This window comes from Streptopelia decaocto (assembly GCF_964273445.1).
Source record: "Streptopelia decaocto genome assembly, chromosome: 5".
NCBI lineage: Eukaryota > Metazoa > Chordata > Aves > Columbiformes > Columbidae > Streptopelia > Streptopelia decaocto.
The window spans coordinates 4078068-4090495 of record NC_138659.1 but is presented as its reverse complement, the minus strand read 5'-3'; the positions used below and the strand labels follow the sequence as shown (position 1 = coordinate 4090495).

The 12428-nt window shown below is 52.7% G+C and overlaps 1 protein-coding gene across 3 annotated transcripts; it reads right to left on the bottom strand.

Annotated features, from left to right (window-relative positions):
- Positions 1–8045: 8045 nt before the first annotated feature.
- On the bottom strand, positions 8046–12428 carry TMEM53 (transmembrane protein 53). 3 transcript variants are annotated; one of them, XM_082053653.1, is made up of 3 exons: positions 12335–12428; positions 11679–11776; positions 8046–10010 (listed from the first exon to the last, which is right to left on the bottom strand). In XM_082053653.1, the coding sequence occupies exons 1-3, from the start codon at positions 12387–12389 to the stop codon at positions 9348–9350; spliced, it is 816 nt and encodes a 271-aa protein (XP_081909779.1). In that variant the 5' UTR covers positions 12390–12428; the 3' UTR covers positions 8046–9347. The 3 variants fall into 3 exon arrangements, with proteins under 3 accessions (XP_081909779.1, XP_081909781.1, XP_081909780.1); XM_082053655.1 differs by having other exon boundaries at positions 11679–11772; positions 12418–12428; XM_082053654.1 differs by having other exon boundaries at positions 11679–11772; positions 12335–12394.

Below are 12428 nucleotides of genomic sequence, written 5' to 3'. Positions count from 1 at the left end.
CTTTTTTTTGGGTTGTATTTTTTTTAAAGAAGAAAAAAAAATGAGCAGAGAACATTAAACCCATATTTTTCTTGGTTCAGCAAAGTTTTGGCATTAAAGTCATTAGTTTAAAAAAAGTATATATATACATATATATAATATAAATGGTTTAATGTTCTGTGGTGTATATTTCCTCATTCAGATATGAAGTTAACAGCTTTTAGTAATGGCTGTAGCATTGCCCATAACTTACAGAACTTATGGGGAGTAGAGGAGGTGGATTTTTGTCATTAGTTGTAGCTAATGGGGCTATTTATAATAGAATCGTTATCCCTGGAAAGACACGGCTTTTAACTCCTCGCCGGGGGGACCAGGCGGGGCGGGGGGATCTGCCGCAGCCCCCTTTGCCTTTCCCAGTGGGGAAGGGGCGATCGGTGCGGAGCTGGGGGGCGGCAGCCGGCCAGAGCTGCTGTCCCCCCAGCTCCAGGGACCGGCTGAGCCCCTCTGCTTCCTCCAGAGCCGCAGCCCCTGCCTTGCTTTGCTTTGCTTTGCGTTGCTTTGCTTTCCTCCCTCCAGGCAGCATTGCTGGCCGAGGACGCCTGAGCTGCCCCCGCTGCGGGCCGGACGGCAGGAAGCAGCGCACAGGGAGCGATGGCAGGGGACGGCGTGTCCCTGCTGGTGGCTTTGCCCGCTTGGGCTCGGATGGTTCCCCGTGCCAGCCCTGCCCTGCGCTGGCTTCCCGGAGCCCGCGCTTTGCAAAAGGGGTTTTGGCGCTAGGGCAGAGCCAGCCCGCCCTGTGCTGGCCCCACAGCCACCCCCAGGGATGCCCGCAGGGTGCGGTGAGCGGAGACGCTTCTATCCAGAGCCAGAGGGTCCCCGCTGCCCCAGCTTCTTCCACGCAGTCCCTCGTGCTTGTCTCTGTCTTCTGTATCCTCAGTCTTAACCAAAGCTGCCATCTGGCCTGTTTTTTTTATTGTTTGTTTATTTTCAGGACCCAAGAAACAGATGCTGATCCATTTCCCAAGGTGAGCGCACACCCCGTGTCCTGAGTTCTCCAAGCCCCAAACTGTGCAGCCCTGCCCCAGCTCCCCGAAACCAGACAACAGGGAGATGGGGAAGCTCATCGCCTCCTGTTCCCGCAGGGTCATTCCAAGCAGATCCCACCTCACAGCATAACGTGGCTGGGGCATTTTAAGACAATCTGGAAACAGCAGTGGATGAGGGTTTGGAGCTGGGACTCCAGCACCCCTGGGTTGCTGGGGTGTCACTGGAGAGGGCTGGGGCAGCAGGGTGCCTCAGGAGTGACAGTCCCACCGCCACCTCTCTGCCCTGAGCTTGATGCTGTTTTGCAGCAAGCAGCTGCTGCCCTTGGCGTCTCTGGTGATTTCAGAGGGATCCCACTGCACCTAAACAAACATCGAAGGAGCTGTATCTCGTAAACGTGTCGGAAAAAGGCAGCAATTCTTAACTGTGAGTTTCCTGGGTCTCCAAGTTCTCGGCAGCATGGTGGGCTCTGACAGGGGAACCCCCTGCACCCCCTGCTCGGGGCACATCCCTGCAGAGCTCCTGGGGACCAGAGGAAGCTGAGGCGCCCCAGGACGGTCCTGTCTCCCCAGGGATGGGAAGGGGCTGCAGCAATGGGCTGGCAGCACTGGGTCTCCCTGCGGCCGGGCAGCACCGGGGCAGGGGAAGGGCCGGCACGTAGAGCTTGGGGCTGGGTTTGGAAAGGGGGAGAACTGGGAGGTGGTGGGGGGACATGGCTGGGCTGCCTGGGTGTCAGCACTGGGATCTCAGTGGGTTTGGAGAGGGTCTGAGATGCAGCCAGGAGGGGGAGCGGGCAGGACCCCCCACCCCAGCCCTTCCTTGGAAATAGGCCCAGGAGGGAGCCGGGTTTCTGGTGGGTGTTGTGGACCAGCCACGTGCTCTGTTTACCTGTGTGTAAAACGATATGTAACTACTCATTGGTTCTTTGTTTTGGGGTTTATGTTTCGTTTAGTTTAATTGTAAAGCCATCCCCTGTTTTCAAGGCGGAGGCTGCAGGGAGAGAGGCATCCCGGGCTGTAACACACATCTGGCGCTTCCCCTCCTCTGTAACGAGTTTAAATGATTTAAAAAAGAAAAAAAAGGAAAAAAGAAAAAAAGGAAAAAAAAAGAACTCTTGAAGTTACCTATCTTTGCCCAAAGAATCCCAGTTGCACAAAGCGATATTCCGGTGTGTCAATGATTGTGTGTCGGTGTATATTATACAAAGAGGTACTTGTCACTCCCGTTTGTAAACTACATTTGACATTAATTAAACAAGTATAAATCTTCTTGGGTGCTTCCTGCCTTTCTGTGTTTCCCTTCGCAGGCGAGAGGCAGCAGAGAGACACCCCCCCACCACAATAAGCCTGGATGTCGGTAAAGTCCCAAAGGGGAGCCCTGGTCCTATTTGGGGTGCAGGGACAGATGCAGGGATGCAATAATGCCTCTCTGCCCCACCGTGGATGGGGTCCCCCGACTTGTCCCCCGCACTTAGAGCCAGGAGGGCAGGGCAAAGGGCACATCTCAGGGGTCCCCCCCCCGATAATGAAGTCTCATCAGCTGCATTAGTTGGGGCAGGAGGCGCCCAGCCCCAACAGATCTATACGTCCTGCATTAGGGACAACCAGCACGGTATAGGGTTACCCCCGACAGCAGGGACCAGGAGGCTGCGGGGCGGGGGGGGTGGAGGTCGGGTTCCCCCCGGCATGGGGCTGGCGCCGACGCTTTTGGTTTACAAATATTTTGCAGACGAGTTGATGGGGTGTATTCAAACCCCTCCCCAAGCTGCGGCCCCTGGGGATGGGGCGCTGGAGGCCCCCTGGGCTGATGGAGAAGGGGGGCACTGGGATGCCAGGGACCTGTTTCCATCTGTAGTGGTAAGAGTGGGAAAAGGGCTGGATTTGGGCCCTTCTTTGGCTGGCAGGGAGCTGTAGGGCATCTCAGGCACTTGCCAGTCCGCTTTCAGCCCAAAGGAGGCCTGAGGCCAGGGTGAGGGGCAAGAACCCTCCCACTCTCCCCCTCCACCCGCCCTGCAGCAGGCTGCTAATATTTTATTTAAAATATCTTTAGGAAGCGGAGGGCTGTGATGTATCGGATGTATTGAGAAAATGCTAATGTGTAATAGCGTGTGTCAGGGGCCTCGTTCATCACCCCGCGCCGCCTTCTGGGGGATCCATATCTAATTAACAGTAATGAATGAGGGAGCCCACCTAATGACAGCCCGCCAGTTTGTTATGGAAATGAGGCAATCCCATTAGGCAAAACACTTAATTAAACAAACTGCTCGGAGTGGAGGCTGAAGCAAGATGGGCCCAGGCCCTTTGGGGTACTAGGGCCCCTGATACCCGTCTGCCCACATGCCAGGTGGGGGGCACAGGGGCTGCTGCAGCCCCACAGCGCCAGGAACCCGTGGTCAACTCCAGCTGGGGGAGCCGAGAGGGACCCCCTGGGGGGGGCTGGGCTGGGGAGGGGGCAGCAGAGCAGTTCTCATCCCCGTCTCGTCCCTCCAGCACATCGATGGGTGCGAGGCGGCAGAGGCCAAACACAGATTTCCAATCAAATGCGTGTACTTGGCTCCTGCTCTATTGACACTGAAGCAAGAAGGGCTCAAGGTTAATTCCTTATCAATACCCTATTGTCAGCTCATTCATCACCCGGGGAGGGCAAGGGCTGCCCAAGCTCTCCCTGCCCCAGCCCCCATGAGTTTGGGAGGGTGACCGAAGGATGCTGTGCAGCCCTCTGCCCGCCCCAGGCGGCCTCTCTCCAGCCAGGAGATGGGATGGTGTGCAGCCATGTGAGGATGGGGACCCAAGCTCAAAGGGAAGGGGATGGTGGGATGCTGGGCAGGCAGAGCGAGCAGCTGCCCAGTGAGCCCCTGCCGCCCGTGCCCAGGGCTGGATGGAGCTGTGCGTATGGCTGTTGAGGGGTGCCCGAGGAAAGCAGGTACATCGGGGGGCCCAAATAGTGGCTGTGGCCGCTGGCTGTGCTATCCCCTTTCCTAACTGACCCCCCAAGCCCCAGTCCTGTGTGCCAGGTGGTGCTGCCGGCCTTTCCGGAGAGCAGCACCAAGCTCAGCTCCCTCCCCAGGGCTGGGGAGCTACAAAAGAACCCAAGAGAGCTCCACAGACCTAATTCACCAGGATTTCCAGCAGTTTGACTGTGCTCTGTCCAACTACAATATTGCACAGAGTCGCTTAAAAAAATCAACAGCCCTCTCCGGGTGATGGAGGGGAAGTGGTACGACCTGCCCTGCCAATGCAGAGCAGGCAGTAAAGCTATTCCTGCCGTTGGATTTTCAGTTTCAGCATCCAAAGCTGAGAAATAGGATCTAGTATGACTTCTAGGGGCAGGCAGCCCTAAGGCCAGACGTTGTTCCATATTAACTCACCATTTCTTTTTCTTGGCCCTGGAGTTTCTTCTTGCCGGTCTTCTTCCTCTCCTCAAGAAGGGGCTTTTTGCAGGAGATGCTCAGACATGCCGAAGCGCTGAGCTGCGCTGCTGCGGTCTCCTCCAGCATCTGCCGCTGCTGTCTCCACGCAGGAAAGCGGGGACCTGCTGCCATCTCGTGGAGTCCCGCTCCCTCCCGGGTCACAGCGGCCCGGCTGCCCGGCCACCGCTGTCCCCATGGAGCCTGGCACAGCCGCCGCTGCCGCTTCCACCTCCACCACCTCCGCAGGCTGACGGATACCAGCCTTACGCCTCCCCGCTTCTATTTCTAGGAAGAGAACATGGGCCTGGGTTGCTTGTTTCCATTTCAAGCCATCCACACTTTTCCATCAGTGGGAGAGCCTCGCGCGTATGCCTGTGACTCCCCACCACGCACAAAGATGTGGCACAATTTGCTGTCCCAACACACAAAAGGCAACGGCAGACTTGGTTTAAAACACCTTTACTAGGTGCAGACACAGTTCAGGCTTCACCCAGGGGCTTGGTTTCACTTACTCATGCTCCAAAACTTAACCCCTGGCTGGGCTGGATCGCGCCCTGGGGCTGCCCAGGTCCCCACCGCGGTGTCTTGCGGTGCTGCAGGGCACCCACCGCCCGCCAGCAGCAGCCCAGCACCCCAGCGCAGCACACAACCACCCTGACCACCCACCAAACCCTTCCTGCAACACCACTGCTGCCTGGGGAGAGAAGGGAGTGATTAAGGGAGGGGAGCATCTCCCGTGTGAGGAAAGGCTGAGGGGCTGGGGCTCTGGAGCTGGAGGAGACTGAGGGGTGACCTCATTAATGTTTACAGATATATAAAGGGGGAGTGTCAGGAGGATGGAGCCAGGCTCTTCTCGGTGACAACCAATGATAGGACAAGGGGCCATGGGTGCAAACTGGAACACAAGAGGTTCCATTTAAATTTGAGAAGAAACTTCTTCATGGTGAGGGTGCCAGAGCCTGGCCCAGGCTGCCCAGGGGGGTTGTGGAGTCTCCTTCTGTGCAGACATTCCAACCCGCCTGGACACCTTCCTGTGTAACCTCATCTGGGTGTTCCTGCTCCATGGGGGGATTGCACTGGATGAGCTTTCCAGGTCCCTTCAACCCCTGGCATCCTGTGGTTCTGTGAAGGCAGCACAGGGCAGCAGCTGCTCCCCCGCAGGAAACACTCACAAACAGTTCTTGTTGCTGAGGGAGGGTTAATTTGTGCTCTTGCAAAACGAGCCTAGCTGGGAGCACGCAATGGCCGCAGCTGGTCCCTGGGCACCCTCCTCTCCCACGGCCGGTGGGTTTCACCCACGGGGGCTGGACTGTAGGAAAACAAGCGCCGGGCTCCCCCGGCAGAGATCGCCAGTGCCACATCCCCACTCCCTGCCCATGAGATGAGCAGAGATGCTGCATTTTTCCTCTCAAAGACTGGATCTGCAACACCCCTCCTGCAGCCCGCCTCAGAGATTTACTTGGATTTGCCATGATATCCCAACATTTGGCTTTCGGTGTTCAGGCTGAAGCTCTTTAGGAACACAGGCTGCACCAAACTGTGACAGTTTAGCAAGGATTAAGGGTTTGAGGCAGGTTTTTTTTTTAAATCCAGTAGTGCTTGGATCAGTTCTTGGCTGTGTGCCTTCAGGCTCCAAGTTATTAACCTTCTGTTTCAAATAACAAGCACTAGAAATAAAGAGGGCAGAAAGGGGCAGGAGGGAGGGTAAGCATACATGCTGTATAGGAAAAAAAGAGGGCAATGTATCGCATGATATAATAATCATCATTAAAACTTGCTGTGACATGGAAAACAAAACTTACCCAGAAGATGGGTGTTGATGACTGTAAATCACTGGCTTTCTCTTAGAGCAGCATGTACACCAATCAGCCCTGAATTTCAAGTTAGTTTTGCAGCAGTGGAAATGCCCATGAGCTGGTTCCTGTTTGCAAAGCCCAGGGCAACGCGGAGCCCCAGCAGCCATGGGGACTGTGCTGGGGCAGCAGCAACCCCGTGGTGGGGAGGTGGATGGGGACTGAGGGTGTAGTGACACCTGTGAGGTTCTTCCCAGAGGGAGCTTTGCTGTCCCACTGCACAGGGACATCAGGTTTAGCTCCAGCTCCTGCCAGCAACACTTCACAACAGCCCGAGTCCTTAAACACAAGTCCAGCACCCAGGGCAATAAACAGGAACAGCAGATTCCCAGCCCAGCACAACTGTATTAATTCAGAGGTGAGCATTATGGAGTGTTTAACTGTTCTGTAAACACCGAACCCACAGAAACCAGCGTGAGGGCAAGTGCTAGTTAAATAACCTTTATCACCTCTGCTGCCTATGAGTTTTTGCAGTGCCACAAGCAGGCTGGATGCTCAGAAGACACAGCCCAGCTCCCCAGGCAGGCGAACAGATCACAGGTCAGGAGATACAGCACTGACAGCACAAACCAGGAGCCTGCTTTCAAAAGCTGGCAGATCTCTGACGGGATTGCTGGGGACAGGGGACTGTGCTTGGATTTCACAGGTTCAACCCCTAGGAACAAGAGTTTCTCCACGAACAGCAGCAGGCTGGTGGGTATCTTACTGCAGGGAACCCTCACAGCTCATCTGCACAGCAGAAGCTGAAACTGAGATCACAGTATCACAGTATGTTTGGGATTGGAAGGGACCTGGAAAGCTCATCCAGTGCAATCCCCCCATGGAGCAGGAACACCCAGATGAGGTCACACAGGAAGGTGTCCAGGCGGGTTGGAATGTCTGCACAGAAGGAGACTCCACAGCCCCCCTGGGCAGCCTGGGCCAGGCTCTGCCACCCTCACTGAGAAGTTGTTTTTTCTCAAATTTAAGTGGAACCTCTTGTATTCCAGCTTGATCCCATTACCCCTTGTCCTACCATTGTTTGCCACCGAGAAGAGCCTGGCTCCATTCTCCTGACACTCACCCTTTATATATTTATAAACATTAATAGGGTCACCCCTCAGTCTCCTCTTCTCCAAACTAAGGAGACCCAGCTCCCTCAGCCTTTCTTCATAAGGGAGATGCTCCACTCCCTTAATCATCTTTGTTGCCCTGCACTGGACTCTCTCCAGCAGTTCCCTGTCCTTCTTGAACTGAGGGGCCCAGAACTGGACACAATATTCCAGATGTGGTCTCACCAGGGCGGAGTAGAGGGGAAGGAGGACCACACCTACAGGAGACTGAACCCCGAGCAATGAGGCCTCCTGCACCTGGAACCAGGTTTCACTTTAAAAACGAACAGGAACAAGACCATCAGCCCCTTTTCAGTTAATTCTCACCTATCCCATACACCTCAGTCCACCCTTTAAAACCACGCCCGATGTTGGGTAATTCTTCACTTTAAATAAGCGTTGCCACACCAGCCTGCTAAAAACAGTTGTTCCAGCCACTGACCACAACTCACCTTGTGCTGCCATTTCTGGTTCTCATTTTACACTCACGAATTATTGTAGTGCTTCCCAAGAGACCCCTTCTCTCTCTCTGCATTTCAAATCAGAACAGCAAGTGCTTTGTAATTGTGGGTGACAGCACCCCAGGGGCGGGCGAGGCGAGCACAGCAGCCCACAAAACATCTGTCAAAATCTGACTTTTGTGTTCCTACCTCTCAAGGGCACCCCCAGGTTCCAACAGGCCCACAGGTCTCCAGAGCCGGTTCCTGGGAATCTATGACTGGGAATGTAGTTGGCTAATCCTATCCATCACATTATTAATTAGCTTGCAATGCTGTGGCATGGCATAAACATGTCATTAGCACGCTCTCCTTTGTCTTGATCCCCACTTCTCCCCAAACAAACAAGACCAAACATAGCTGAAGTGCAGTGCAACAAGCTGCTTTTTCACTAGGTGGAGGGAATTGATTTCTTGTATTACTAGTACGTGCTGCACGGACAGCAGAGACCAATCATCTAAAGAGAATATTATGGGGAAAAATGTTGAATTTCATAGCCATTTGTGGGTTGGAAGTGATTTAAGAAACACCCAGTATAAATCATAGCTCCAAGAGACAGTTTCATTTTTCTCTGCAGGTCCACCTTGCTATTTCTGGGGTCTTTCAGGTTACAGCTGTGCCAGTTTCCCTGCATTTCCAGAAGCACAATATCAGCTGCTCAAAGACACACGATAATAAAAGAGCAGTTCTCCAAGAAAACAAAACTACCTGGGAGAACACACAAAAGACTGGAAGGAAGAGAAACAAAACACAAGACACATTCAAAAAGGTTAAGTTAAATCTTCCGGTTGAAGAGCGCAAAAGTTACTACAAACATTTGAGCTCCCGCTAAGGATCACAGCTTCCACTGCTCAGTCTCAGCTCTTTAACAGAACCAGATGACAACCTGGTCATACTGCCTGGCACAAGCCTTTTCCAGGTCTTACATTCAGCTTCTGGGCCTGATCTCCAAACAAGGAGAATAACAAGAGCTGGCATGCACCGAGAGAAGAGAGAAGTCCTGCAGAGCTACTTCTGTTTGCTCACTGCAAGATAAAAGAAATGGCAGAGAGGAAAACAAAGACATTGAAGAGCTGTATTGTAAAATCAGTACACGGCAACAGAACAAACACATTGGACATCAGGGACAAGGAGACAACATGAAAAACAGAGAACACCACAAGACAGGAAGAAACAACACTCCAGGTGAAATTCTGGTCTGTGACACCTTGGTACAGCACATCATCAACTTCAACCACACCACATTTCACCTTCAGTACTTTAAATTAATAATTAATCCATATCTGCTTTCTGCTATGACATGGCTGGCCCAAAGGCCAGCCTGGAGGATTTCAGACTTGCAGATGGCGAAATAAAAAAACACTTTAAAGAAGCTAAGAAGTCTCCACTTTCTTCCTTTCAAAGACACAAAGGGGGTGACGTTTCCCATATGAGCTGAGCAAAGCAGATGCAAACACTGGAGGTCATTACACCGCTAATGAGGTGAGGCCCTGAGACAGTCCGAGAGGAAAGTTGTACAGAGGTTGCGGTAATAGGTGGGATACGCCCGCATGTGGCTGACGTGAGCTGAATCCAAGAAGTCTACGGCTTTCACAGAGACCCCGAGCTGCTGCCGCGTGTCTGCCATGTGCTTCACGTCGCTGGCCTTGATGATGGCGTCAGCTTGGGAATAGAGGTAAAGCTCGGGCCACCGCGAGGGCGCATTCAGCAGGGCATCGTAGTGGCTCTCGTGGATGAAGCTGGTCAACGGGTACAGCAGGATGCGCAGCAGCACAGCTGTAGTAGCAAAAGCAAGTAAGAGGAAATACTTGAGGAACACATTTGTGGACATCAAGACAGTTGCCAAAGCACGAAGGGCTCCTATCAAGTTTCTTCTGCCAGGGGCACTATCAAAAATAGCGCCCGCTACTTTGAGGTTCTTGAAAGGCTTGTCAGTGTGGAGCATCTCAGTGATGTAACGGTACAGCATGAAACCACCATTGCTAAAAACGTGAAAAAGAACCGGTCTGTTTTCAATCTTGTAGTCAAAGACCAGCTCCAGGAGCCGCTTGGCTTGTGTCTGGAGGGATCTGATGCCAAAGGTCTCAGAGAAGAATATCATCCTCCATGGAGCCGTGTAGCGGATGACGGTGCACCCCTGCGAACAGAAAGAGACCCCCACACACATTTAGGCTGTGCTGTAAACTACACAGAGTGGGCAAGTATCGGTAGAGAGAACATGAAAATTTGGGACAGGCTTTCAACAGAAACCACAGGGCCACGAGAAACTCTTTAGTGTCGGTAGCAAGATATTGGTATGAATAGGATTATGTTAATCATAACAATACATGGTATTATGAAAAGTTTCTGCAGCAGTGGAGGGCCTGGATTTGATGATGCTTGAGATCCTTTCAAATCCTGTACTAAGTGGCACATCCCCAGGGCACATTGCCACCCACACTTTTATGAGCGTTAATCTTCTCCCAGGAAGATAAAACCATCGTCCCTGATTCATGAACCTTCAGTATCAGTCATTTTGGTAAGACAGTCCTGCTCTGGTACACATCTGGTCCATGCCATCGAAACAAAGGTAAGAAAGAGGAGGAACTTCTCTGTGTTCCTGGCCCATGCTCATTTGCAGCTGTCTCTAAGACTCACCCACAAACACCACTGACATGATTTTCACAGGTGTTTCTGAACCTCTCAAGCCACATCAATGAAGAGTACTGGTTTAGAAATTCAGAACACCTGAACAACTGCCTTTACAGTTAAGGCCTCACATGTAGGTGTAAATTGCAAAACAGGATCTCAGATGAGATCTGCCTTCTAAATAGAGCAGATGGAACTACAGTTATAAATGTGGCTGTAGCCACTTCCTCATTAGGGAGCTAACAAACCCCTTTCTCTCCTTCCCCATTCCTATCATCTTTCTGACAGAAAAGTATTTTTCACGAAAGTTGGCACACTGCCATGTAACGTGCTCCTCATCTGACCAGCAGCATCTCTTAGTCACAACAGTCACTTAACAATTCTTCCCTAGAACAAGCCAATTCATGACTCTTGCACTGGATTACACATTAAGAATAGACTTGTTAATGTACAGACTTTGCTACCTATAGATGAAACAGATTTGGATAAATACAAGATCCTTGTATGCTGACCAAAAAAGAGTCTCATGTTTCACTGGGTCACAATACCACAAGCTGCGGTCATTCAAGTGAAAAAACAGATATCGTAACTTAGAGAAGTAGGAATTGGACAGGCCTTTCTAGAGTTCAAAGACAGGGAGTTGATGAGGAGGTGTGACTACCATAGGATGCCTGTTCCATGGACATAATAAAATGAATTTGGATTACAACATTCAGATGAGTCCTGTTCACAGGAGGGAAAAGCCAAACGAACAACAGATGCTGATGTGCTCTGTCATTCCCAGCCTGGCCTTGCCAAGCCTGTGCTATGGCCTCTTAGAGAGCAGTAAACACATAATCTTTCCTCACAGGTTTACCTGTCTGGGAACCTAAGACAGTTCATGTCATTCATGAATAATCTCACAGCTTTAAAAGCCTTAAAATACTCCAGAGACTCACACAATGGCAGAGTTTCTTCACAGAAGTATTTTTTGTCTCAGCTGCACACACAAAGATGACATCAGCAACTGTTAGATAATGCTGGCTGGGCTCCAAGGGACAAGGAGCTTTCAATGACAAGAGAACTTGCCACTCACTCCCAATGATTCCTTTAGAACGATTTCACCAACATGCAAAAAGGAGGCAGATTCTCAGAGCGTCCTATGACAGCGTCATTAAAATATAAATAAGCTACTCACCTTCTGACTGTAGATTGCACTGTATTTGGCCAGGTACTTGTCCCTGCAGCCTGCCCAACCTAGAAGGATCACCACAGGCTCTCTCTCTGTACTGCTTTCTGAAACAAGTCACAAGTTTTAAAATAATTGTCCTCCAGTCTACCAGAATCAGAACACATGGCAACTTGTCTGGTTAATAAAGATTAAGGGCAACGATGAGGCGTGTATCAGCTTAATATCCCAGTGAGCTCTGAGCACCGCCTGGCCCCAGTTTCGCTATGTGGGCGCACTCAGCAGGTTCAGTTCCCACAGCTGCCCAGCTCTCCGCTGACGGGCAGCCAGCGGTGTGCGGATCACCCGGGGACCCCGGCCCCTCCTCACCCCTCCCGGGCGCTGGGGAGGCAGCGGGGACTCCTGCCCCACTCCGGTCCCCATCGGGGACTGTCCTGCCCTGGCCTCCAGGAACTCCCTGGTACGGCACAAGTGTCTGCACGGCTCCCTGCCCCCGGTCCCGAGGCCAAGCCCCTGTCCCCACCCTCCGGGGTCCCCCAGGCCCGGTCCCTCTCTCTCCCTCTCCACCCTCAGGGCTCCCTCAGTCCCTCCTGTCACCGGGGTCCTCCAAACCCAGTCCCACCTCCCCACCACCCCCGGGCCCCCCAGACCCGCTGGCCCCGCACCACAGGGCTCCCCCGGCGCCAGCTCCACCGCCGCCTCCAGCCCCCGGGCCCCCATCGCCGCGCACTCCCGCCTCACACCCCACCGGCGCTTCCG

What these genes read in the sequence shown, in the direction of transcription:
- TMEM53 (XM_082053653.1), bottom strand. Translation starts at nt 12,389, where the DNA reads ATGGGGGCCCGGGGGCTGGAGGCGGCGGTGGAGCTGGCGCCGGGGGAG. An exon ending in GGCGCCGGGGGAGCCCTGTG is followed by an intron (nt 11,777 to 12,334) that starts GTGCGGGGCCAG and finishes GACTTGTTTCAG; the next exon opens with AAAGCAGTACAGAGAGAGAG. An exon ending in GTGCAATCTACAGTCAGAAG is followed by an intron (nt 10,011 to 11,678) that starts GTGAGTAGCTTA and finishes TTCTGTTCGCAG; the next exon opens with GGGTGCACCGTCATCCGCTA.